This window comes from Pan paniscus, chromosome 15, assembly GCF_029289425.2.
Source record: "Pan paniscus chromosome 15, NHGRI_mPanPan1-v2.0_pri, whole genome shotgun sequence".
Classification (NCBI taxonomy): Eukaryota; Metazoa; Chordata; class Mammalia; order Primates; family Hominidae; genus Pan; species Pan paniscus.
In genome coordinates this window covers 70,207,052-70,233,772 of record NC_073264.2, presented here as the reverse complement: position 1 = coordinate 70,233,772, position 26,721 = coordinate 70,207,052, and the positions used below count along the sequence as shown (strand labels likewise).

At 40.2% G+C, this 26,721-nt stretch overlaps 1 protein-coding gene across 3 annotated transcripts in view; it reads left to right on the top strand.

Annotated features, from left to right (window-relative positions):
• The window catches only part of DCAF5 (DDB1 and CUL4 associated factor 5), a 102,354-nt gene that overhangs the window by 39,839 nt on the left and 35,794 nt on the right, over window positions 1-26,721 (top strand). For all 3 annotated transcript variants that reach the window (XM_003824201.5, XM_008977803.5, XM_008977804.4), the window contains exon 6: window positions 21,506-21,719. In XM_003824201.5, the coding sequence (XP_003824249.3) occupies window positions 21,506-21,719 (214 nt within the window). The remainder of the gene's footprint in view (window positions 1-21,505; window positions 21,720-26,721) is intronic.

Genomic DNA, 26,721 nt, shown 5'->3' with positions numbered 1-26,721 from the left:
TTTTACCAAGTTCTCATAGAGACCCTTGACTCCAAAAGGATAAGAGTTGCTTGGTGTTCTGATTACCCTAGGTTTTAAACCTGTTGTGGCTCCTTATCAGGTTTTTAAATGACTTCTAGCTTGTAATTGCACAGGCATGTGGGTGAATTCAGGGCCTGCTGTCCTAGAAACAGATAATCTCCTTGGAGCAGTGATGAAGGTCTCACCCTGAACACCTTCTCCTTCCTGGCTTAACCTATGTATTAGTCAATGCTTGAATGATTTCCCTGTCTTACCCCAAGCCTACACTATACCTCTCCACTTGGTAGCCTGAAGGTATAGGAGGAGAGTCACTTTTGTCACACTGCTGCCCTGAAATAAGCTGATTAGAGGGCTGGCTGGCAGAAAAAAAAAATGTCAGCTCTAAAGAAGACGTGAATTTTAATATGATCAGACTTCCTCATTGTACAGATTAAGAATAAGAAACTAGCCCAGTGAGGTAAGGGGAGGAAGAAGAGCTTGATGGTTTAGTGTGGAAGTATAGGCTCTGAAGCCATACTTCTTGGTTACAGATCCAGGTAGTACACCTTAATAGGCATGTGATCTTGAATAAGTTACTTCACCTCTCAGTGTCTCATAATAATAAATAATAACTAACATTTATTAAGCATTACTTGCCATCGGAGTATTGACCATCATATGAATAATTACCTCATTTAATCCTTATGATAACCCTATGAGGTAGCTTCTATTATTCTTATTTTAAGAAAATCAAGGCACAGAGAGGTGAAATAACTTGTGTGTTATTTGTGTGTGTGTGTGTGTGTGTGTGTGTGTATACATATATATCATCCTTCCCCTTTCCCCTGTTTTTTTCTTTTTTTTAGTTTTTATTTTTAGAGACAGGATCTCACTATGTTGCCTAGGCCTCAGCCTCCCGAGTAGATGGAATTATAGGCATGAGCCACCACACCCAGTTCCCTCTCTTACTAAATCAAATAGGGTCCCTGTACATTCTAGTTTTCTTTCATCTGTGCCTCCTTACAATAGGACTTTTTCAGAATTCCTCTCAAATTTTTCCAATATGGACCTGTCATACTCTGAGTCCTTTAGACTTCCTGTCCCTGAAAGTTAAACCCTTTTTCACTGTCTCATGGCCTAGAACCTGTTCAAACTTCTTACCTTTTATAACCCTGGAAATCTGCATATACTATTTATTTTGCTGCAACACTTTAGAACAGAGGTTGTAAACTAGCTGCCTATAGACCAAATTCAACCCACAGAGATATTTTGGTCTACCTGATATACTAGAGTTTGAAAAATTACAAAGTAAAATTGCAGTTTCTTACATCTCTTGAAAAAGACAAAAGATCTGATATTGTCGGACCTTTATTCTCATACGGCAATAGTCAGCCAAAACCTTTATGATGTTAGTTAAGGGTCCCACCACTTCTTGATGTCTTAATACAGATGTATCCCTCATTTACATTACTTGCCTGACCCTGTAGACACTGGAGTTGGAAAGTTCTACTTTAGGGATTTTAGTGGTGATGAGTGGTCACTGGGGAGGAGAGGCTTGAGTGTAGGTGACTGGATAAAAAAAATTTCACACTTAAAAGTGTACATTGCATGTTCTGACAAGGTTTCATTTATTTCATTTAGATGATTTCTGCTGTTTTCACAGGTAACCTCCTTTCTCACTGCCAGTGTCCCAGTTATATCTATCTTGGGCTGTTGCAGTGCCCTCTGAACACTTTTCAGAACTGAGATCCTCTAATGTCTAGAGAATTCAGGAAAAGCAAAAGTTTCCCCTGCTCTCACTCTACTTGTCTCATCCTTTTCATTGCCGGTTTTAGCTGTCTGCTTACTCACTACCTCTCTCCCTTCCAATCTCTTTATTTTCTGTCAGGAACTGTTAGTTCTATGACAGATAACAGTGTCTTGCTTTGACAAGGATAATAAAGAGAGTGGTTTTTTCCCCACTCAATAATAAAACTGGGGCAAGCCGAGAATCCCTATAAAGACTTACCTTATAAGACACTTGTCGTGTAAATGACACATCTGAAAATGGGCAATGAGAGCAAGTTCCTACTATCGGGAAATTGCTCTTAGGTTCTCTCTGGGTTTGGGGACCTCTCAGTTAACTGTCTGTTTTTTGGGGCCTGGGCCAATCCTACTTCTATAGAGACCAGATTAAATGAACTCTGCTTCTGAACAAGCCAGACAATCTCTGCCACATTGCATTTGAGGGTTGCTCATACCATTATAGGAAAATAAAGCCCAGGGGCTTAATGTCAAAGGCTGGAAAAGGCACTCATGCTCTGATGTTTGTTGAAACTTTAATGAATGAGGCTGCCCTGAATTAGCCTCTTTCCTTTCAGAATGCAAGGCCATCAGGGTAGACAAAGATTTCTTAAATTTCTTAAACAAAACCTCAGAAACACTATACATCAAAGAAAAAATTGACACATTGGATTTCATTAAAATTAAGAACTTTTACTCAGCAGACACCACTTTTTTTTTTTTTTTTTTTTTTTTTTTGAGACAGGGTCTTGGTCTGTTGCCCAGGCTGGAGTGCAGTGGCATGATCATGGCTACTGCAGCCTTGACCTCCAAGGCTCAAGCAGTCCTCCCACTTCAGCTTCCCAAGTAGCTGAGACCACAGGCTCATGCTATCATGCCTGGCTAATTTTTAAATGTTTTTGTTAGAGACAGCGTCTCTTTGTGTTACCCAGGCTGGTCTCGATCTCCTGGGTGCAAACAGTCCTCCTGTCTCATCCTACCAAAGTGCTAGGATTACAGATGTGAGCCACCACGCCTGGCCAAAGACACCATTAAGTAAGTGAAAAGGACTGGACGCAGTGGCTCACGCCTGTAATCCCAGCACTGTGGGAGGCCGAGGCAGTTGGATCATGAGGTCAGGAGTTTGAGACCAGCCTGGCCAACATGGTGAAACCCCGTCTCTACTAAAAAAAAATAGGAAAATTAGTGGGGCGTGGTGTTGTGTGCCTGTAATCCCAGCTACTCGGGAGGCTGAGGCAGGAGGCTTGAACCCAGGAGGTGGAGGTTGCAGTGAGCCGAGATTGCACCACTGCACTCTAGCCTGGTGACGGAGTGAGACTCTGTCTCAAAAAAAAAAAAAAAAAAAAAAGTAAGTGAAAAGATGAGCCAAGAACAGATCAGAAAAAAAAAGCATAATACATACATTAAGAATATCCAGAATTTATAAAGAAGTACAAATCAGTAAGTAAAAAACAAAAAATCAATTTAAAAAATGAGCAGTTGAACAGGTACTTTACCAAAGAAAATATCCAAATACCCAATAAGCATTTGAAAAGTACTGAACTTTATCACTCATGAGAGCAGTGCAAATTAAAACCACAATGAGTGTCAGTATACACCTAGAGTGTTTAAAATTAAAAAGACTTACAGTATCAGGTGTTAACAAGGGTATGGACCAACTGAAACACTCATACATTTTAGGTGAGTACAAATTGGTACAACCATTAGGGAAATCTATTTGTCAGTATCTACTAAAGCTAAACACCATAACTCCATGACCCAGCAATCTCACTCTTAAGTATATCTAAGAGAAATGAGTACCTATTTCCACCAAAGACATGTACAAGAACGTTTACAGCTGCTTTATTTATAATAGCCACAAGCTAGGAACAACCTAAATATCCATCAAAAGAAAATGGAAAATGGATAAATAAACTGTGGAATAGCCATACAATAGAATATTACACAAACATAAATAAACAACAAACTATAAATATACACATTGACATGGATGAATCTCACGGTCATAATATTGAATAAAAGAATTCAAATACAAAAGAATCTCTACTGTGTGATTCCATTTGCATGATGCTCAAGAACAGGCAAGTTATGGAAGTCAGAATAGTGGTTACCTCTGGGTAAGGTATTGACTAAGGAAGGCATGAGGGAAACTTCTGGGGTTCTATATCTTGATCTGGGTGGCAATTTCATGGTTGTACACCTGTATAAATTTTTATTGAGCAATGCCCTTAGAATTAGTGCATGTTACCATATTATGTTGTATCTTTTTTTTTTTTTTCTTTTGAGACAGAGTTTTGCTCTGTCTCCCAGGCTAGAGTGGCGCGATCTCAACTCACTGCAAGCTCCGCCTCCCGGGTTCACACCATTCTCCTGACTCAGCCTTCTGAGTAGTTGGGACTACAGGCGCCCGCCACCACGCCCGGCTAATTTCTTTTTGTATGTTTAGTAGATATGGGGTTTCACCTTGTTAGCCAGGATGGTCTCGATCTCCTGACCTCATGATCCACCTGCCTTGGCCTCCCAAAGTGCTGGGATTACAGGTGTGAGCCACCGCGCCTGGCCTGTATTATGTTGTATCTTAAAATTTAAAAAAAGAATCCAAGGCCACTGTTGTCTTCAAGTGGGTATTTATCTTCTCCCCTACGATTCCAGTGGCTGTGGCAATAACCCTGGCTCTTTACAGAGCTGCCTTAAAGGGACAAAAGAGAGAACGAGAAGAGTCAGGTGGACCTAGAAATTTTGGTGGTATTATAGAAAACTGCAACAGAAAAGCTGAAGATAACTGGGATTTTGCTCGTCACAATGATTAGCTTTAGTCGGGGGCATGCCTTCTGGTTATTAAGCTACTACCTTCTTTCTGTCTTCTACTCACCCATCTTTACCATACATAGGTTTACAGTACTCATGCAAGTGTTCTGTCCTCTGAACTCCTTAATAAAAAGCTTGCTTTCTCCCAAGCACTGTATTCCTTTCTTAAACTTCTTTTTTTTTTATTAATGTCATCGTCTGTCTTATAATCATCCTGGCTGAAATCTCAAAGTCCATTTGCCTCTTCTGCCTCTCCCTCCCTCTGCCATAAACATCTTTGCTCTGTGTTAGTGCTTGGCCATTCTTTTCATTCCTTAAATCCCTACCCCATTTCATACCCATTTCCGTCTCTCCTTAAGGTTCTGACTGCACTGGCTCCTTAGCTTGCATCTCTTCTCCCTTTGCACCACCCCCCAAAACACATACACATAGAGGATGCTTTCTCCTGTTTTCTTGATTTTTCTTTACGTGTTCACGTCGTAGTTACCAAGATCAAATGGTAATCCATCAGGGAAAACTTCCTTGCTAGATCTCTCTGTTACATACTCTTAAACATGCTTTTACTCACCATGTCCCCCAGCACCTGGCACTATTTTGGCACAGAGTGTATGTTGAATGAATGCAGCTGTCCCTAACTTCTAGAGGAAAGGATCTCTCCATTCAGAATCTCTGTAAAGTACTTATGATCTGTGGCATTCATGTTGCACATTTCAGTTGCTGCTTTTGCCATCATTAGTTATTCATATGCTATGTCTTGTCTCCCGGTAGGCCAGTATTTGCCTTTGATTTCCTTCCCAGTGCCCAGGAGCTGCTTCACAGAAAGGAGGCATTTGTCCTAATATGTATTATTACTTGTGTTTTTCTATGAATTTTTAAGGGCAGGTGCGTGTTTTATTCATCTTTAATCTCTAGTGCCTAGCACAGTGCTTGGAATATTATGGAAACTTAGTAAATATTGAATGAATATATAGTGTTATACTCATCGCAAAATAGTCAAAGCTAACTTTTAGAAAATACTTTCAAAGCTAACTTTCTATAATGTTTATGGACCTGTTAATCCCTGAGTATAATGACATGAATCCAAATGTTGTATCTCAGGAATAAATCCTTAGAGGAGGTGTAAGGTTTCTTGCTGGGCTTTGAATGCCACCGTCAATTAGTTATGTGGCAGAGAGCCAGGTATTCTGGTGAAGTTGCTTTGTAGCTTTTAAGCCACAAGGTGGAGGTGTAGAATCAGTTTTGCCCACTGGAGGACACCAGGTCACTGGTTTCCTAACCCAGTGATTCTCAAACTTTAAGGGGCATCAGAATCACCTGAGGAGCTTGTCGAAGCCCTCCTTCCTGGACACCATACCTAGAGATTGAGTTGTTGGTTTGGGGTGGGACCTTTGATTCTGCCATTATTTAGCAAATACCCAAGGTGATTTAGCAATTTTGTTGGTCTTACAAGATGGAAGCTGTGGTTAATCAGAGAGGTCCATGTTGAATTTGCTCAAGTTCACTCAGACCCAGGGTCTTTGGGGTTTAGGCCAGAGATTTCTTGCGTCCATTCCTTCTCACCAGACACAAATGTCTTTTATGACAAGAGACGTCGCTTCAGACCAGAGCATCTGGGGAATGCCTGGTAAATGGAGGGGAGCTCTGCAAACAAGTATCATTTCATATTCTTCCTTTCGTATTCCCCAAGTCCAGTTATTCAGAAGTAGATAATATCAAAACCTAAATCAAATGGACTTTCTTATTTTATTTTTTAATTATTTATTTATTTATTTATTTTTTGAGACAAAGTCTTGCTCTGTTACCCAGGCTGGAATGCAGTGGCGCAATCTCGGCTCACTGCAGCTTCCACCTCTTGGGTTCAGGCGATTCTCCTGCCTCAGCCTCCCGAGTAGCTGGGACTGCAGGCATGTGCCACCATGCCCGGCTAATTTTTTTGTATTTTTAATAGAGATGGGGTTTCACCATGTTGGCCAGGTTGGTCTTGAACTCCTGACTTCAAGTGATCCACTCATCTCAGCCTCCCAATGTGCTGGGATTATAGGCATGAGCCACCGCGCCCAGCCAGCTTTCTTATTTTAAAATCAAATGTTGACTTTTTCTTCTTAAAAATTTTTATGGTAAGACTTTTTTTCAAATATGTGTAAAAGTAGGCTGGGTGCAGTGGCTCACGCCTGTAATCCTAGCACTTTGGGAGCCCCAGGCAAGGGGATTGCTTGAGGCTAGGAGTTCAAGACATGCCTGGGCAACATACACCCTATCTCTACAAAAGTATTCTTTTAAAAATTAGCCAGGTGGGGTAGTGGCAGAGTCTGCAGTCCTAGATACTGGAGAGGCTGAGGCAGGAGGATCGCTTGAGCCCAGTAGGTTGAGGCTGCAGTGAGCCATGATTGCACCACTGCACTCCATCCTGTGTGACAGAATGAGACCCTATCACTAAAAATAAATAAAAATTTAAAAAACAGTTAAGGTGGGCACGGTGGCTCATGCCTGTAATCCCAGCACTTTGGGAGGCCAAGGAGGGTGGATCACCTGAGGTCAGGAGTTTGAGACCAGCCTGGCCAACATAGTGAAACCCTGTCTCTACTAAAAATACAAAATTAGCCGGGCGTGGTGGTGGGCCCCTGTAATTCCAGCTACTCGGGGGGCTGAGGCAGGAGAATTGCTTGAACCCGGGAGGCAGAGGTTGCAGTGAGCTGAGATCGCAACCATTGCACTCCATGCTGGGCAAAAAAAGCGAAACTCCGTCTCAAAAAAAGCAACACAAAACAAAAAACAGATAAAAGCAGAATAGTAAAAATAATATTTACCTATTCTGGGTATTTCACACTATGTATATTTATTCAGGGTTCTCCAGAGGAACAGAACCAATAGGATATATGTATATATAAAAGAGAGTTTATTAGGGAAAATTGGCTCATACCATTACAAAGGTGAATGATAGGCTATGTGCAAGCTGAAGAATGGGAAAAGCCAGTAGAGTGGTCAGTTCAAGTCTGAAAGCCTCAAAACCAGGTAGGCCGACAGTAGAGGCTTCAGTCTGATGCCAAAGGCCCAAGAGCCCCCAGGAGGCCACTGGTGCAAGTCCTAGAGTCCAAAGGCAGAAGAACTTGCAGTCTGATGTCCAAGGGCAGGAGGAGAGGAAGCAAAGCATCAGGCTTGGAAAGAGAACAAGGAACATCAACAAGCTGAATATCCCCCTTTTTCTGCTAGCTTTGTTCTAGTTACACTGGAACAATGCCTGCCCACATTAAAGGCGGGTCATGTTCTCCCTGCCCACTGACTCACATCTCAGTCTCCTCTGGAAACAGCCTCACAGACACACACAGCAACAATGCTTCAGCAGCCATGTAGGCATGCCTGAGTCCAGTCAAGTTGACACCTAATATTGGCCATCACGATATGTGACCTTCTGTCTGGCTTCTTTCACTTAGCATCATGTTTTTGAGATTCATCCACATGTATTAGTGTCTCATTCCTTTTTATGGCTAAATAATATTCTATTATATATACATTATACAGATATGGATATACACATTTTGTTTATCCATTCATCTAATGATAGCCGTTTGGATTGTCCCATCTTCTGGCTATTGTGAATGATACTATCATTAACATTCGTGAACAAATTTTTTTTGAGAACCTCTTTTCAATTATTCTGGGTATATTACACCTAGGAGTGGAATTCCTGGATCATATGGTGATCCTATATTAAACTTTTTGAGGAACTACCAAACTGCTTTCCATAAAAAGATAATTTAAAAGAAACATAATCACAATATTATTCCACCTAAAAAGTAACAATAATTCCTTAATACCATCTCATATCTAGTTGTTACAATGGTTTTTGTGAAGCAGGACTCAAAATCCTTACAAAGCAATTGGATGATTTGACTTCTAAGTCTTTTTAGTTTGTAGGTACCCCTGTCTCTCACTTTTTTTTTTTTTTAAAGACAGAGTTTTGCTCTCGTTGCCCAGGCTGGAGTGCAATGGCGCTATCTTGGCTCACTGCAACCTCCACCTCCTGGGTTCAAGTGATTCTCCTGCCTCAGCCTCCTGAGTAGCTGGGATTACAGGCGCCTGCTGCTACACTCGGCTGATTTTTGGTATTTTTAGTAGAGATGGGGTTTCACCATGTTGGCCAGGCTGGTCTTGAATTCCTGGCCTCAAGTGATCCACCCACCTCGGCCTCCCAAAGTGCTGGGATTACAGACGTGAGCCACCCCACCCGGCCATCTCTCACTTCTTTTGCTTGCAAATTATGTGTTGAAGAAACTGGATTATTTGTCTTATGAATTTCTTATATTCTAGTTTATGCTGATTGCATTCTTCTACTGTAATTTAGCATATTCCTCTGACTCAGGTTTTTCCCATAAATTGGTATTAGATCTAGAAGCTTGAACAAATTCAGGTTTGATTTTTTTAAATGGGTACAAAAATATTTCATTGATGATGTGTGTATCCATAAAGAAATTAAAAATGCCTAGTTATCTCTCTGTTTGTTTTGAAATACTTTGACAGACTTCTTAGTTTAGCTTTTTAAAATACAAGCCATGCTGGTGAAGATGTGGAGAAACTCAGTCACTCACATATTGCTGGTGGGAATATATAATGGTATAGCCACTCTGGAAAACAGTTTGTAGTTCCTTTATATATTAAAGATGAGCTTACCATATGACCCAGCAATTTCATTCTTGGATCTATATCTAGGAGAGATGAAATGTATTTCTATACAGAAACTTGTACATGAATGTTCATAGCAGCTTTATTCCTTATAACCAAAAGCTGGAAACTACTCACATGTCCTTCATTAGGTGAATGTGGTACATTCATATCACAGACTGCTACTCAGTGATGAAAAGGAACTAACTGTGTTGATACAACTTGGATGAACTTTAAGGAAATTTTGTTGACTGAAAAAAAGCCAATCTCAAAAGAATACATGCTGCATAATTCCACTTATGTAATCCTCATTAATGATATAATTCTCAAGATAAGTACAGATTATTGATTGCCAGGAGTTAGAGATGAGAGTAGAGGACAAGTTGCATGAGGGAGTCTTGTGATGGTACAGATAAATATCTTAATTGCAGTGATTGTTACATGAAGCTATGCATGATGTACATATACAAGCTATACAAGCGAGTTTCCATAGCATAGTGGTTATCACATTCACCTAACACAAATGAATGCATGTATAGCTGATAAAATCTGAATAAATTCTGTGGATTGTGCCAATGTAATTTTCCTGGTTGTGATATTGTACTATGGCTATGCAAGATGGTGGTAACATTGAAAGAGGCTGGGTAAAGGATGCACAGGACGTTCTTGTACATTTCTTGTGTCTTGCTCTGAATCTATAATTATTTCAAAAGAAAAAGAAATACAAGTAACAGGTAGTAATGTTCTCCTTTTAAAACTGTCCACAGGCTAACGCCCCCTCTGACTACCTCTTCTAGTCCTGGTCCTTCATGTTTTCTCCTGGGGGTAGTGAGTATTATGAGTTTATAATATATGCTTCCAGAACTTCTTCTTGGTTTTTATATGCTTATACATGTACCCGTAGAAAAATATATGGCATTATTTCCATATGCTTCTATGTTTTTCACACAAATAATATGCTACTATATAATCATTCTACAACTGGACTTTTTACTCATTGGTATGTGTTGAGAATTTATCCATATACACATGTGTTCTGCATAATGATGTTTCAGTCAATAATGGACCCACATGTATGACAAAAGTCCCATAAGATTATAATGGAGCTGAAAAATTCCTGTCACCTGGTAATGTAGCTGTCATAATGTAGCACAACACATTCTTCATGTGTTTGTGGTGACGCTGGTGTAAAAAAACATACTGTGCTGCCAGTCGTATAAAAGTGTAGTACATACGATGATGTACAGTATGTAACACTTGATAATAAACAGCTGTGTTACTGGTTTACCTGTTTACTGTATTGTATTTCTTATAGTTATTTTAGTGTATATTCCTACTTATTAAAAAAAGTTTACTGTAAAGCAGCTTCAGGCAGGTCCTTCAGGAGGTATTCCAGAAGAAGGCATTATCATAAGAGATGATAGTTCCACGTGTATTATTGACCCTGAAGATGTTAGTAGAACAGATGTGAAGGTAGAAGATAGTGATATTGATGAGCCTGACCCTGTGTAGGTCTAGGCTAATATGTGTGTGTGTGTGTGTGTGTGTCTTTGTTTTTAACAAAATAAAAAGTTTAAAAAGTAAAAAAAAAAAAAAAAAAAAAGAATAAGGATATAAAGAAGGAAAGTGCTTTTGTACAGCTCCACAATGTGCCTGTTTTAAGCTAAGTATTATAACAAGAGTCAAAAAGTTAAAACAGTAAAAAAGTTTATAAAGTAAAAAAGTTATAGTAAACTAATGGTCGGGCGCAGTGGCTCATGCCCATAATCCTAGCACTTTGGGAGGCTGAGGCAGGGATCACTTGAGGTCGGGAGTTCGAGACCAGCCTGGCCAACACGGTGAAACCCTATCTCTACTAAAAATACAAAAATTAGCCGGGCATGGTGACGTGTGCCTGTAATCCCAGCTGCTCAGGAGGCTGAAGCAGAGAATCACTTGAACTCAGGAGGCGGAGGTTACAGTGAACCGAGATCACACCACTGCACTCCAGCCTGGGTGACAGAGTGAGACTTTGTCTCAAAAAAAAAAAAAAAAAAAAAGTTATAGTAAACTAAGGTTAATTATTGCAGAAAGAAAAATATTTTTAAATAAATGTAGCGTAGCCTAAGTGTGTAATATTTATATAGTCTATGGTGGTAGTGTACAGTGATGTCCTAGGCCTTCACATTCATTCATCACTCACTCACAGACTCACCCAGAGCAACTTCCAGTCCTGCAAGCTCTATTCATGGTGGATACCCTATACAGGTGTACCATTTTTTAAAATCTTTTATACTGTATTTTTACTGTGGCTTTTAAATGTTTAGATACACAAATACTTACCCATTGTGTTACAGTTGCCTATGGCATTTGGTGTTCCATATAATAACATATAGTAACATGCTGTACAGGTTTGTAGCCTAGGTTATACCACATAGCTGGGGTGTGTAGTAGGCTATACCTTCTAGGTTTGTGTGAATACTCTCTATGATGTTTACACAACAAAATTGCCTAACAACACATTTCGTAGAACATATTCCTGTCATTAAGCGATGCATGACTGTATTAACATATCCAGATTTATCTTCTTTTGCCAGTTAAGAATTTGAGTCAACCTTTGACTCTCTGTTGCGTCAGCTTAGGTTTTTCTTCCAGGAAGTCTTTTGTGACTACTCCCACTCCTGTCTCCCCAGTAGAGGGCAGTTATTCTTCCTCTGTCCTCTCATGGCACATCTTCCCCTTACTACAGCACTGTTCATGGAAACGGTAACATCTTTGAATCCATGTGTGTGGCACAGTGCCTAAGATAGTCAGCAGGTATTCAATAAATATTTAAATGAAAGTATGCATGAATAAATGAATTACTGAATTGTAGGGAAGGGTGTGAAGTGAATGACTTAGATGAATCCTTCTGGCCCTGATGCATTGCAGTCTGATGCTGTTCTTTTTAATAGGTGGAATAATCCATCTCCACAGCATATTCTGTGAAATCTTGATGAACCAAGAAGCAGAAAAAACTTGCTTCTATTTCGGCTGCTTGATTGTGTGGTCAGGGTCAAGTCATATAATTACTCAGGACCTTGGTCTCCTCCAGTGTAACATAGGTTGATGTTAACCACACTGTCTATTTTATAGGATTATTGTAAGGATTAGATGATATGATATACATGAAAACATTTTGGCAATTAAATTTACTGAAGAACTTGTTGCTTCTTCAGGGGTATCTATGTTGATATAATCCCTTCAGTGAATTCTTTGTAGTTTGAACTTTCTATTTTGTAATTCCAGGTTTGACCTTATGTTTTATGTGTTGGGAGTCACATATTTTAGATAGGGACTTCTTAGTATACTCTCAATAATAATCTTGGCTTCTTTTACCCATGAATTTGCCCATATGTAGAAGACTTTCCAAGAACACTGCTAATGTTTCTGGATTATGCATAAAATACTTGCGTGTTTTGAATCTGTTTTCTATTCTGATCACTTAACTTTCCCATTTGTTTAGGGATACTTTGGAAGTGGGATGGTGGATCTGTAGAAAGAAATAAAACTGAGTGTAGTTTCAGACCTAACTTGGTGACTATGTCCAATGCTAACCAAGGGAAACTTGTTTTGTATCTAGAAATCTACCAAAGGAGGGATATTATTTGCCCTCATTGAGAAGGATGGTAAGGGACACTAAGATTTTCAGAGTCCTTTGAAAATTTTTGTTTGACTGTTATTATATGGATTTAAAATAATGACTGGATTTCAAATTTAGCATTTGTACCAGAATCCTATGGGTCAGTTTATTATGTGAAGTTTCCATTAAGAGGCTCTCTAAATTCCCTATTCTCATACTTTTCTCAAAGCTTTCTTCCATGGACCCTTTTTAAAAGAGGGAGTATATGTGAGAAGACATTTCTTTCTGATTATAGAAGAAGTTTATATTCATTGTAGAAAAACTTGGAAAATAAAATGAAAGCTATAAGGAAAATAAAAATGACCCAAGTTCTATAGTCTAGTTAATGTATCTTCCTATTGATATCCATATATCCATCAATATGTATAGTATATCACTATCTATTTTTGAACATAATTGGGTAGGACATGTATTTAATACCTGCTGAATTCACTGGTCACTTTCTGAAACATGGTAGATGAATCTACTTTCTTTTAACTTGTAATTGGCTTCCTTTTAAAGCTTAAATAATTTTCCTTTTGAACTTCTTTTCTGCAAATATCAGGAACTTTTTTTTTAAATGTTATTTTATTCTTTGAGACAGTGTCTTATTCTGTCACCCAGGCTGCAATGCAGTGGCTCAGTTGATCCTCCCACCTCAGCCTTCTGAGTAGCTGGGACTACAGGCATGTGCCACTATGCTCGGCTAATTTTTGTATTTTTTTTTTGTAGAGACAGGGTTTCACTTTGTTGCCCAGGCTGGCCTCAAACCCCTAAGCTCAAGCAGTTCTCTTGCTTGGGCCTCCCAAAGTGTTGGGATTACAGGCATGAACCACCATGCCCAGCCAGGAACTTGCTTTAAAGTCTAAGATATAATTAAGATACTTGCTTACCTGTTAAATTATCTTGTTGGATCCTTACATGATTAGCACATGGATGAATTTAACTCACTTAAAGGATGTATGGTGGCGTCATGGCTTCATATGAGATGTAGAGACCTGGATGGTCATTGACAAATCACTGTGGACCACAGATCTCCACCTATGCACCTATGTAGGAGGACTTTGACTCAGATGCTCTCCAAGCTTACTATTGTTTATCTGATTTTATGCTGTTCTGCTGCTTGCCCCTCGAGATCAGGTTTCATGGTCTCAAGACAAATGTTAAGAGCCATGTGAATCTCGATGGAGCCTGTTTTTGCTTTGTTAGTTTGTGTGTGTGTGTGTGTGTGTGTGTGTGTGTGTGTGTGTTGAGACAGAGTCCCACTCTGTTGCCAGGCTGGAGTGCCGTGGTGCAATCTCAGCTCACTGCAACCTCCGCCTCCCAGGTTCAAGCGATTCTTCTGCCTCAGCCTCCCAAGTAGCTGATACTACAGGTGTGCACCACCATGCCCAGCTAATTTTTTAAATTTTTAGTAGAGACTGGGTTTCACCATGTTGGCCAGGATGGTCTCGATCTCTTGACCTCGTGATCTGCCCACCTTGGCCTCCCAAAGTGCTGGGATTACAGGTGTGAGCCACTGCGCCAGGCCTGTTAGTTTTGTTTTAAAAACGTTTTAAGTCAGTGTTTTTCTTTTTTTTCTTTTCTTTTTTTTTTGGAGACAGAGTCTCGCTCACTCGGCCAGGCTGGAGTGCAGTGGTGTGATCTCGGCTCACTACAAGCTCCGCCTCCTCATGCCATTCTCCTGCCTCAGCCTCCTGAGTAGCTGGGACTACAGGTGCCTGCCACTATGCCCGGCTATTTTTTTTTTTTTTTTTTTTTTGTATTTTTAGTAGAGACAGAGTTTCACCATGTTAGCAAGGATGGTCTTGATCTCCTGACCTCGTGATCCGCCCGTCTCGGCCTCCCAAAGTGCTGGGATTACAGGCGTGAGCCGCCGTGCCCGGCCAAGTCAGTGTTTTCCAAACTGCTGCTTATGATCTATTAGATTGTTCATTCAACAGCTGATTATCAAATGCCTATTATTGTCTGGCACCGTTTAAGCATGGGATACACCAAGAAAAGATGTAAAAGCTAATCATCTAGTGGGAAAAGACAAATAGGAAACAAAATAAATATGTAAAAATATATGGTATGTAAGATGGTGATTGATGCAGTAGAGGAAAATGAAGTGGGCCAGGGAGGAAGCATTGGAGAAGTTGTATTTCTGCATAAGGTGTCAGGAAAGGCCTAATTGAGGAGGATATTTGAATAAAGACTGAATGAATGAACTATGCTCAGACCTAGGGAGGAACATTCTAGGCTGCAGGATCTGTAAGTACTATGGCTCTGCAGCAGAAGCATGCCTGGCATGTTCTAGGAGCAGTGAAGAGGCACCATGTGGTTGAAGTTGAATAAGGTAAGAAGAGAGTCCTAGGAGGTGGGGTCACAGACATAAAGGATGAGGGTAGGGGGTATTGTCTAGGGCCTTGCTGGCATTGTAAGGAATTTGGTTTTTACTCTAGTTGAAATGGGGAGCCGCTGGAGGGTTTTCAGCAAAGGAATGATAGGATTAGATTCATGGTTCAGCATCTCCTCTGGCTGCTTTGTTAAGGATAAACTGAAGCATGGGCCAAAAATGAAAGCAGAGACAAGCTAGGAAGCTCTTTCAATAATCCAGTGGGTGGCCGGGCGTGGTGGCTCATGCCTGAAATCCCAGCACTTTGGGAGGCTGAGGCGGGGAGATCACTTGAGGTCAGTAGAGTTCAAGACCAGCCTGGTCAACATGGCAAAACCCTGTCTTTACTAAAAATACAAAAATTAGCCAGGCATAGTGGTGCCCGCCTGTAATCCCAGCTGCTGGGGAGGCTGAGGCAGGAGAGTTGCTTGAACCTGGGAGGCGGAACTTGCAGTGGGCCAAGATTGCACCACCGCACTCCAGCCTGGGTGACAAAGTGAGACCCTGTCTCAAAAAAAAAAAAAAAAGATAATCATCATCATCATCATCATCATCATCATCCAGTGGGTGATGAAATCAATTTAGATGGTCACAAGTATTTCTTAAATAAAAAATATAGAATAGAAAGTACATTGCATATAGTAGGTGCTAATTATTGTTTAATGAATTTATGCTAAATTAATGTGGGTGTACGAGGATGCAGTATAAAATTATGAAGGGTTACTATAAAAAAATTTTAAAGCTATTGTTCTGAGGCATTCATATTATTGCCAACTAGAGGTGATTTTGGTTTTTGGACATGTTCTCAATGAGTGGCTCCTGTATGAAACAAGCTGTTTTCCTGTAATCGTGTCTCATCAGTCAGCAGTTGGAGGAAAGGATTCTTTCCTTGACCTTTCTCTCTTCTCTTGTTTTCAATTGTTTGCATAAGAGTTCTTTTTAGAAAGTACTAAATCATGATTTTTCTTTTCAAACCCTCTTCTGCTTAGGATTTTTTTCCAGACTTTTCTTCTTTCCTCTTCAGCATTCCTCTAGCTTTGTGGCCTTGTCACCTAATACTCAGTGCATCCACCCCAACTTCTTGTCTTGCCATCAGAGACTGCCTGTTTACCTGCATATCCTCCCACCCCCTCCTTCTGCACTGTTACTGTTGCTGTAGCAACTGCCATCTCAGTCTCCCTCCTTCCCCTTGCTTTTTTCCTTCTTGCCAACCACTATTCATTGAACTCTTCCCAGTTTTATGCACTGTGAGGTCAGGACTGATACTATGTAAGGTGAAGATTAAATGGCTATTTATGAAAATTGTTATTTCACCAGCTTTTGGGTAGAGGGCGTTTTTGAATAAGCCAGGCCATCCGATAAACTCAAATGACTAAATGTTGAGTCCCTTATTTTGTGGAAAGTCATGATAATAAATCTGTTATTATACTGCCTCTTAATTTGCTTTGAGATCTTGATTGGTTCTGTGGGGCTTTTGGAACCTGTGGGCCAAAAAAGTTGAAGCGTTCTGGGCTCTAGAACACATCCACTCTGGGCATGTTCCTGTTCTGGAAGATAATGATTAGAAACACTGCCATGCCCGCCATCCATATGTGCTTCATGAAAGGGCTGGATATGCCATTTGATTATATAAAGATTTCTTTACAGAAATTTAGTCAAGCCTTTCTGCCAACTTCAGTCAAACTTAAATTTATGGAGATTCAAAAAGTATACTGAATTCATCTGTATATCAAGCCAGAGAAATGTGGCAGTGAATCATGTTCTGGGGAAAATAAATGTGTTCATTCACAGATCGCAATGTGTCTTCCTTGGGTTGGTTGTCCGACAGTTCTGGTTCCCTCTGGAGGTTTCAGTCTTGGGACTGAGGAGTGCATTAGGAAAACAAAAGAGAAAGCCCAGGTTCTTCATCTCCCTTCCAACTCACATAAAATAAATGGTTAATGGATTATTGGGACTCTAAACATACTTGAATGCGACCAGTGTGGACTGTGACTCCCTGAACTTGCTGACTTTTTACCTAGTTCTAGTATCTTCTAGGATTTGTCATATTCTATGGGTTGTATTATAGGAAATACAAAACATCCCATATTCCTTATAGATCATCCTGCCTTAAATCAGAAACTGTGATGGGGAGAGACTTTCTCCCATAGAAAGGACCTTGCTTTTCTCTCTCTACTTGGGATACGACACCAGCTCTGATGTCTGTGAGTTAGGATAGTAGTGCCTCGACCCCAAGCATTCCACTGGTCTTATAGAGCTTTCACGTGGAAACAGTGAGGAAATTCATGCCAGTGGTCTTTGGAAAATCTTGTTGGCACCACCAGGTGTATCAGATGGATTAGTTAATCATGGATTTATAGTAATCTACGTCCACAGAGCCTGATCTTGGAAGCTTTTTCAATTCCCTATGTTGTGCTAGAAGTGATACGCTCAATCACTTTCCCTGGAAACAGCCTTGGCCTGTTTCTCTTGTGTTCCCAGGCTTTAGCCTTGGCTAAGTACTTTTTTAAATGTTCTTTTTACCCCACCAGAGCAATAAAAAAGTCCAATTGAGTGGTTTTTGTGTGTGTGTGTGTACTTAAAAAAACAAAACAAAACAAAATAAACCCCACAGGAGACCACACTTGTGAGGAATGTTTTCCTGATGTTCTGAGATGTTCTTGCTTTTCGCCCTAGGTCTTTTGGATCACCTTGGATCACCTCCTACCCTGTTCTTGTGTTTTATAGCAAATCCTTGGATGAAGATAGGTTGGGGTAGATGTATTTCATTAATGTTTCTTATAAAGATATTTTTATTTGAACTCACTGTTAACATGTTTTGCTAGTTCTTTCAGTATATTGCTCATCTCATTTGAATGTATTGGTGGCCACTTCTCTGAAGGAGTAGAGACAGTGGCATTTTCATTATCAAGATAAGTGTCCAGAAAGCAAGTCAGGATTGAGGCATTCTTGTTTGTATAGAGGCACCCCCATTTCTTCAAGAGGAAATGAGAAATTTCTTCTTCAGGGAATGTGTTGAGGACAGGAGTATAACTCTGATCTGAAGAGGAATTGGAGATCCTTCTGCGAACAGACATGAGACCATAAAAAGTGCCATATTGTATGGTTAGCTTTTCATTGACTTTGATAATTTCTCTTTTCTCTGCCTTGTTTTCTCTCCACCCCCAACCCCACAAATTCCAAAATGGAATCATGTTTCTCACAGTGTGGTTTGAAAGCCACCTGTATCACAATTAACTAGTGTTGCTGGTTAAATTCAGATACCTGGGCCCACTTCCCAGATTGAATTAGAATATTGTGGGGGACAGGGGGTGGGAATCCTGAGAATCTACATTTTTTAAAGTCCTAGATGATTTTTCATGCATCTTACACTTGAAGCCAGAATCTTTGACATCATCTTTGTATCTTGACTATGAGGGCAGACTGCTTCCAAGCTTTGCCTTCCCGGCAAACCAGATCATCCTTATCATTCTCACCAGGAGTGACCAGCTGTAGACCCCTGCTGATAAATTACAGTTAATGTAACTTACTTTCTGGATTTCAGGTGTCATTTCATCCCTCTGGAAGGAATAGAATTTTGTGACAAAACATGAAGTTTTCAGTGTTGGTGGCTGCTGCTCTTTAAATAGCACCCCTAAGCATTCTAGGAGCGAGATTCCTTTGTACTTTCTTTGTGTGAGAGGTCAGAGTTCCCTGCCCAGAAGCATAGGCAAGAGAAAAGTTAGTTACTATCCTGGAGCCCACAACCAAATTCCTATAGTGTGATCAGACTGCAGATGGTGGGTCAGGGAGCTTGGGTGGGGTTGGGATGGCCCACATGCCTGTCCTGGGCAGACTCCTCTACAGGCCTGACTAGAATGGGCAGAGGAAGTTCCTGTTAACAGATGGAAAGGGTGTTTGCCAGAGGCCCTAGCTTTCCTCTCAAGGATGCCTGAGCTGCTGCAAACCCCTGCTGCTATGGGTGGTGAGGCTGGCCAAGTCTCTTTCTGTTGACTCTTGTTTCCAACCCCCAACTCCTAGTCAGTCCTACAAATGCTGGTTTATTTGCACACTCCATACTGATGTTGGATTGAAAGCCTCTCATTGTTTTTGAGTTCAGTGTTTAGATAACACCACATGCCTGTCGCAGCCACAGCACCCTGTAAAGGAAATGCCTGGTCTCTAACAGTCCTGTCATTCATTTTCTGTATGCAAGAGAGTGTGGCCTGTGTTTAGGACCATTATAAGGGCATTTCTCTGCAGGGATTACTACTTGGGGCCTGCAGGGATACCAGGCCCCTCCTTGATGTCTGGAATTCTAGGGAGGGTTTTCTAAGTCTTCCCTCTTTCCTTTCATTCCAATCCTAAAAGGATTACAGGTTGTTTTGCCCAAGGCTTGTTTCCACACATAGCTGCACTACCAGAGCATTCCTTCCTTTGGTGAGAAGACTGCTTTGGGGGACACAGGACTGACTGGGGCTGGTGTTGGTACAGGCTGTTTTTGTGACCAAGCTAGGTTGGCAGCTGCCTTTGTACTGTGGTTGCAGGGCTTCCCTTCCCATAGGATAGGATAGCTCTTTTCTTGTCCACTTAATTTTCCCCACCATTCTCTTGGCAAAAAAAGAAAATGTGTTATCTTCCTTCAATATTAACTCTCTTCTGGTAATATATAGCTCTTTTTTCACTTGGTACAATGCGATTAAAACTTCTTTAAAATGTTTCAAATAAATCTGTTAGGCTCTAATTTAGGCATCTTGAGGCCCTTTTCAGGTCTGTGATTCTCCAGAATTTATAAACTTTTTTCTCTAAAACTACTGGGATCACTACCTATCCATGACAATAATGTCTGCATGAGACAGAGTGAGTTCTGATGTGGCACTTGTTTCTACAGTGTCCCCAACATATATACTTCACTTTCCTGCCAGTAATTCAGTGCTCCAAAAATTAACCCAACATACAAAATAAAACTTGGTTTTGACATGGACTATGAGCAGTCATCCCTCTGTAATAAAATAGTGATCTTTACTGCCTGAAAGATCACACTTACCACCCCCAACAACCTTTAAAAATTAGTACTGTATATACTTGTTAATGTTCATGGCCATCCTGGTTCACTATAATTTTGAAAGTACCTTCTGAGTCATCAAAAGAAATTATTTAGAACCATACTGTGTGAAACTTTTTAAAAAATGTGAACCTTATGAAACTGCAGAAGAATATTAGGTGAACCAGAACATAGTACTCTTTAGTGAAACTAGATAAATGAAGTTCTATATATTAACCAAAGTATATTTTAAAGCTACATATAAACTTGTGGGGAATTGTAAAGGAAAACAAGTCATTTTCCTTTCCTAATTGTTGCACTGCTTGCTCTGCATTTAAATTTAAGAATTGTCTTTAATACTTATTATCATGCTATATAGAATATAAAAATTCTTTGTGAACAGATTAAAAATTCAAAATTAAGTAATGAAATGATTATGATTGACAAATTATCCATTATAAACAAGTTTCTATTGTTCAATTTTTTTAGATGGAGTCTTGTTCTCTCACCCAGGCTGGAGTGCAGTGGCGTGACCATGGCTCACTGCAGCTTCAACCCCCTATGCCCAAGTGGCGCTCCCTCCTCAGCCTCCTGAGCAGCTGGGACTACAGGCACATGCCACCATGCCTGGCTAATTTTTTAATTTTTTTGTAGAGACAAAGTCTCATTATGTTGCCAGGGCTGGTCTCAAACTCTTGGGCTCAAGTGATCCTCCTGCCTCAGACTCCCAAAGTGCTGGGATTAAAGGCCTGAACCACTGCACCCGGCCTATTGTTTTTACTGATGGTTCTTGTATCTCTAATATGAAGGATGACTATATTGCTTAAACACTGTCCATGACTACCCAGTTAGAGTGGACACAACCCACTTCTCAGGGTCTTGACGAGTATGCTTTTGGTTGTGCAGTTAGCTTGGGTAAAGAAAATCATTATTTTAATATGTCTCTTCTTTCAAGATGTTTTTGTTATCCTTTTCTTGTAACTTTACTGGTAATTCATCTTTTGGAGACTGAGCAAGAGAACTGACAATTGAAGTAACTTGTTTTAAAGTAACGAAGGAAGCGTTGCTACCCTCATTATTCTAGCCACTGCACAGAAATATCCTTTTGCTGAAATTCAGCTATGCAAGCTTGACAGGAGGTCATAGGCAAACATGTGTTTTTCAGACTCTTGTTTAGCCTATCTCATGCCTGATTCCTGTGCCTTGTGCCTTCCAGTTCTCTCCTGCGCTATGGTGGAAACCTGTCCCTCCAAAGTGCCATGAGTGTACGATTCAACAGCAACGGGACCCAGCTCCTGGCCCTGAGGCGACGCCTGCCCCCTGTGCTCTATGACATCCATTCCCGCCTGCCTGTGTTTCAGTTTGACAATCAGGGTTACTTCAACTCATGCACCATGAAAAGCTGCTGTTTTGCCGGAGATCGTGACCAGGTAAATGCTGTCTGCCTCCTGCATCTCACACTTATGCTTTTCTTTCTGATTGTTCTTTCTATACTGGTCTTTATTTCTCATTACCATTATGTCAGGTAGAAACAATTAAGGGGAAACAGTGAGTGCCTGGAGATGTTCTGACTTAATAATAGTGAGTTTCTTTATCAAGGCTGCCAATGGGTAAATACAAGGCACACACCATAAACCAAGGCTGGCCACGATATGGTTCTGAGCCACCTAGCTCTGCCAAGTTTGTGAACAGATTTTAAGATTCTAAGAATGTGCCATTTCAGAAGAAAGGAGAGGGAATCCATGGAAAATTAGCCTGCTGGTGAGAGAGACATTAAAAAAAAGAAACCAATAAAACACAATGATGAATGAAACACCCTAAGTACCATCCAAGAGACATGTATCTTGAATGGCCTCTTGGGATGGCATCTTTTTCTTGGATGAAGTGGGGTAAGCAGCTTTGTTTGAGAGGGAGCCAGATGCTGACTCTTTTTCTTTTTACTGCCAGCATCACAACTGGAAATGGAGAGCCCAAGCTGTGAGTTTCCAGCCTTTTCTGAGTCTCACTAGGAATGGAGATGCTGATGTTGACTTAAAGCTGGCAGTTTAAGAATATACTTGGCCTTCTTGCACCTTTCTGTCTTAACCATAGAAGTTCTGAAGTGTCGGTGACCAGTTGGGCTAATCTGGGTCACCAAGCCGAGGAAAGACAAATGGGAAGAAAGACAAATCTAAGGAAAGACTGATCAAATAAACAAATAGAATTTTTTATTCTCAAGCACAACAAATCTTATTGCTATTTCACATATAGATTGGGAAAAAGAAAAACCTTAGTCTCTCGCTAATGTTTAGTGTTCTTATCTTTGGGTCAACTATGTCAAATTTTGACTTAAAATTCTTATATGCTGTACCCCACCTCTTTAGAGTTATTTTGGCATAAAAGAAATATAAAAGAGGCATAAAAGAAAAATTTCTTTGAGAAACTGGCAAGACCTCGCTTTTTGAAGTAAAAGTTAGGATTTTTCTCCTTAGATGGGGGTTGCTAGAGGCTTCCTAATGTCATAGTTTAAGGATTAGTAGATGTAATAGGAGCCGAATAAATGCCTGTTGAATTGTCTTGCGTGTAGATAGATGAGAATGTTCTTTTAAGTTTTCTGAACTAGAGATTTCCTCTCTTATAAATAGAGACTATATATCCAAATTCAGAATTTATACTCATGTTGGAGTCTTAGGGCCTACTTAGCTGAGATCCATACTGGAGACCACTAGGTGGCCTCAGTGATGTCTCCTTGGGGTGCCCACAGTACCTGAATGACTTAATTTGTATATACCTGTATGGCACTGCAGGGAATTTGTTTCTTGGGTGGGAAGAAACAGTTTCTATAGGCGATCAGACTCTCAATAGAACAGATATACAGAATGGTTGATTTAGCTTTGTCTGGCTGTGGAAATGACAATCAAGTCTCTCCCTCTCTTCCTTTTTTCCTTCTTTCTTTGCTTTTGTTGATTTCCCATCCTTTGTCAACTTCTTATGCATGTAATTCTTGTTTTGTTGAATAATAGAGCATGCAGTGAAGGTGATATTAATAGTTCACTAGGCTTTATTTCCAGAAACCAGAGGCTGAGGGAAAGGTGATTTTCTTCAGGTTGTATTTAGCAACAAAGCCTATCTTCATGGACCTTAGAAGACCCAGAACAAAGACCTCTAGCCAACATGTAAGCACCTAGACCATGGTTTCCCATCCTTATCATTGTTAACATTTTGGCTAGATAGTTCTTTGTTGTGTGGAGCTGTCCTATGCATTATAAGATGGTTAGCAGTATCCCTAGCCTCTTCCTACTAGAAGCCGGTAATATCATCCTAAGTTATCCTCCAGGCAACCAAAAATGTCTCCAGACATTGTCCCCTGGGGGGAAAATTGCCCCTGGTTGAGAACCTGTGATCCAGATTATAATTACCCATTTTGCTCAGATGCATTGGGGCAGGTATTGTCATAGGCAGAGCCACAGAAGGTATTTCGTGATAGTCCTAGGTATATACATCAAAGATATCATTGTTTCTGTCTTTCAGTTTATATATAATTATAAAAGTATTGAATGGCTTTTGATTTTTCTCTATTTAGATTTGACTAATTTATTATTTGTGACTTGTCCTATGGGAAGAGTTTTATGGGTATTTTATTCTCTCTGACAGACAAGACTTCTTTTTGGCTGGGGTAAGTGGTTTTCCTTGAAAGAAGATGCAAAGTCATTGAATCTAACTTTGGGTCAGTTAACAGAGTTAAAGTCTTAAAAGTCTGTTCATATTCCTGAAATAGTTAGAGGTATATAAAATACAGAGATTTATATTTGGCTTTTTTGTTGACTCCTTAGGGACTAAGAAATGTAGCTAATTCATCATTGTCTTGTCTCCAAATCCTGGCACACAGTGAGAACACAATAAAAATTTGTTGAAGTAAATCTTGAGTACTTTGGTCAATGTGTGGTATTTAGCTTTGTGGGCCTAAGTCTTCTCTAACTGTAAATCAGGATTGATAAGTATGATTTTTCCTGTTCAACTTCCAGAGGCCTGGAAGGATGGATGAATTAAATAATTCATCCAATTAGGAGGATGAATTAAATAATGGATTTATAGTGGAACTAATCTACTGAACTTATAGGTTTTTTTAAGTGTTGCACAAGAAGTCAGACTTACTGTCCCAGTCCTAGAACATGTCTCAAAGGTGATTTATAGGCTCTGACTTTCCACACTCAAGGATAAGGCAGCAGTTGTCACAGTTACAGTGTGACCTGCAGGACTGACATGTATATTCTTTGATGAGTCTAGACAGAATCTTTTTTTCTGCTTTCAGTTTCCATAGCCTGCCTTTTCCTTATATTGGGCTTTATATTTGACCTCATTCCTGTGTGCTCTGAGAACACCCACAGCCTGAGGCTCTGTGTTCTGGAACTTTTCATTTAGTCATAGGCTGGGTAACCATCCCAGACAGGAATCTGAGAATTTCCGTAATAGGAATGAACATGGATGAGAAAAGCAGTAAGAGATCCTATTTATCTGAGACAGTCATCTGGCTTTTAATTATGAGATTATTCAGTCCATACAGATGGACCCAGATATTGTTCAGAGTACGTGTACTTCTTTTTAAACTATCCTAGGTTCACTAGGTAATTCATTAGCCTCAAAATAAAATTAACGTTTCAAGAAATTAGACTTGGGGAATAAAGTGTGAAATATCTGAACCTCCTTTGTGTCTCCCTCATGCTCATTGCCACCACTGTAGATGAATTCTAATTATAGAGCTATTAGAGATCATTTTATACAAACCTTTTCTTTCACAGATGAGTAAACTGAGTCTCAGAGAGGTCACAAGTCACAACACATACAAGTTTGTAGGCAAACCAGGGCTAGAACCCAGATTTTTGGGCTCTCAATAGAGACCCCTTTTCACTGTACAAGTGATCACAACTTGTTGCGGACAGGAGCAAGACAGGCAGCAAAAATAAGTGGATTGGGCTAGGAGTAAACATTAAGGAGTGGTGGGGATTGTGGAGAGCCCACATCCCATCTAAATGGGTCAGCTTCTATACAGCTTTAGCCCGTTGTTGTCAGGGCCTCCGATTTTTTTCAAGAGAGGACAGAAATAAAGACTTTTATGTAAGGTCTCTTGGTTTTAAAATATTACAACAAATTCATACTTTATTGTATAGATGAAACAAATCTGTGCACCATACCTATTCTGCTCTGGATCCACCAGTTTGAAACCTCTGTGCTTCATTCAGCAAGATGTTTTTTCTCATGTTTAGTGCCATGGTCTGTCACTAACTCATGGAGACAAGTTCCTTTTTCCTGCTTCCTGCTGAAGGCTTCCTAACTTCATGTCTTTTTCCTTCCTCCATCTTTTAAAATAAGAGAGCATATATTTACTGAGCATTTACTGTATGCCTGATGCTGTGATAGATACATTCACATAACATTGCCAGATGGTACCCTCTTTGAGATTTGCACTCAAAGCCCTTTATACAATCTGTCTTCCCCCCTTTTGGCTACAAATACATAGTTTGTTTCTTTCTAGTATATTATAATTATTCAAGTTTGATAACTTCTAGCATCAGATCAGGTGACAAAAGTGACATCAGGTTGGCTGGGTATCAACAGAAGCAATTAGCCTTAACTAAAGGCTTACACTTTTTTAGTTTTTTTGTTTAAAGCAAGCCTACCTTCTAGTCTTGCAATATAGTGCGGACTCTGGCAGTAAAACAGCATTCCTTTCCTTGGAGGCTGCCTGAGCCCAAAGGTTCTTCTTGCTTTCACTTCCTACTTGGATTTTTGTTTTGTTTTCTCCCTGAAGCCTGACTGGGTACACATTCTGTCTTCTAAGCTTCATACACTTCTCTACATACTCAGTGAGCGAGTCTCTTAATAGGGTTAAAAAAGAATGCCAGTATTCTACCTGCTGGCTTTTCTGGCATGCACATATAAGACAGCACTTGGCTCTTGTTCCTTCTCTTTCACAATTCCTTAAATGGCTCTTGTCCTAGATTGTGAGTCCAATAGAATGGCTCAGGCTTCTGGTAAGCAAGTCTTTCAGTCTAGCAAGCATGTTTGCCTCGAACTGGATAGTCTGATCATTTAAAGTATTTCTTGCTTTAGTCTCATATGATGCCTGGTCTAATAGTCCCTACATCTTGCTGAAAGTAAGATGTACACAAAAGGAGAAAGTATAAGATTTTCTTGAAAAGGCTGAGCACTGGCGTACCTGAGCACTGAGATCTCTTATACTGGTCTTTTGAACTTGATAGATGGCAAGGCCCCAAAAATCGTGATCATAAAATCATCCTGTCCCATACCCTGGAGGAAAGAGCTGACTTGCACCCTATGAATCCAACAAAATGGCCTTGGATAAATGGCCTCCCTCAGACATTACATCACCACTCAACCTCTCTGGGTTGATACTATATGGGTATAGCCGAGGTATGGAATGCACTAGTAAGT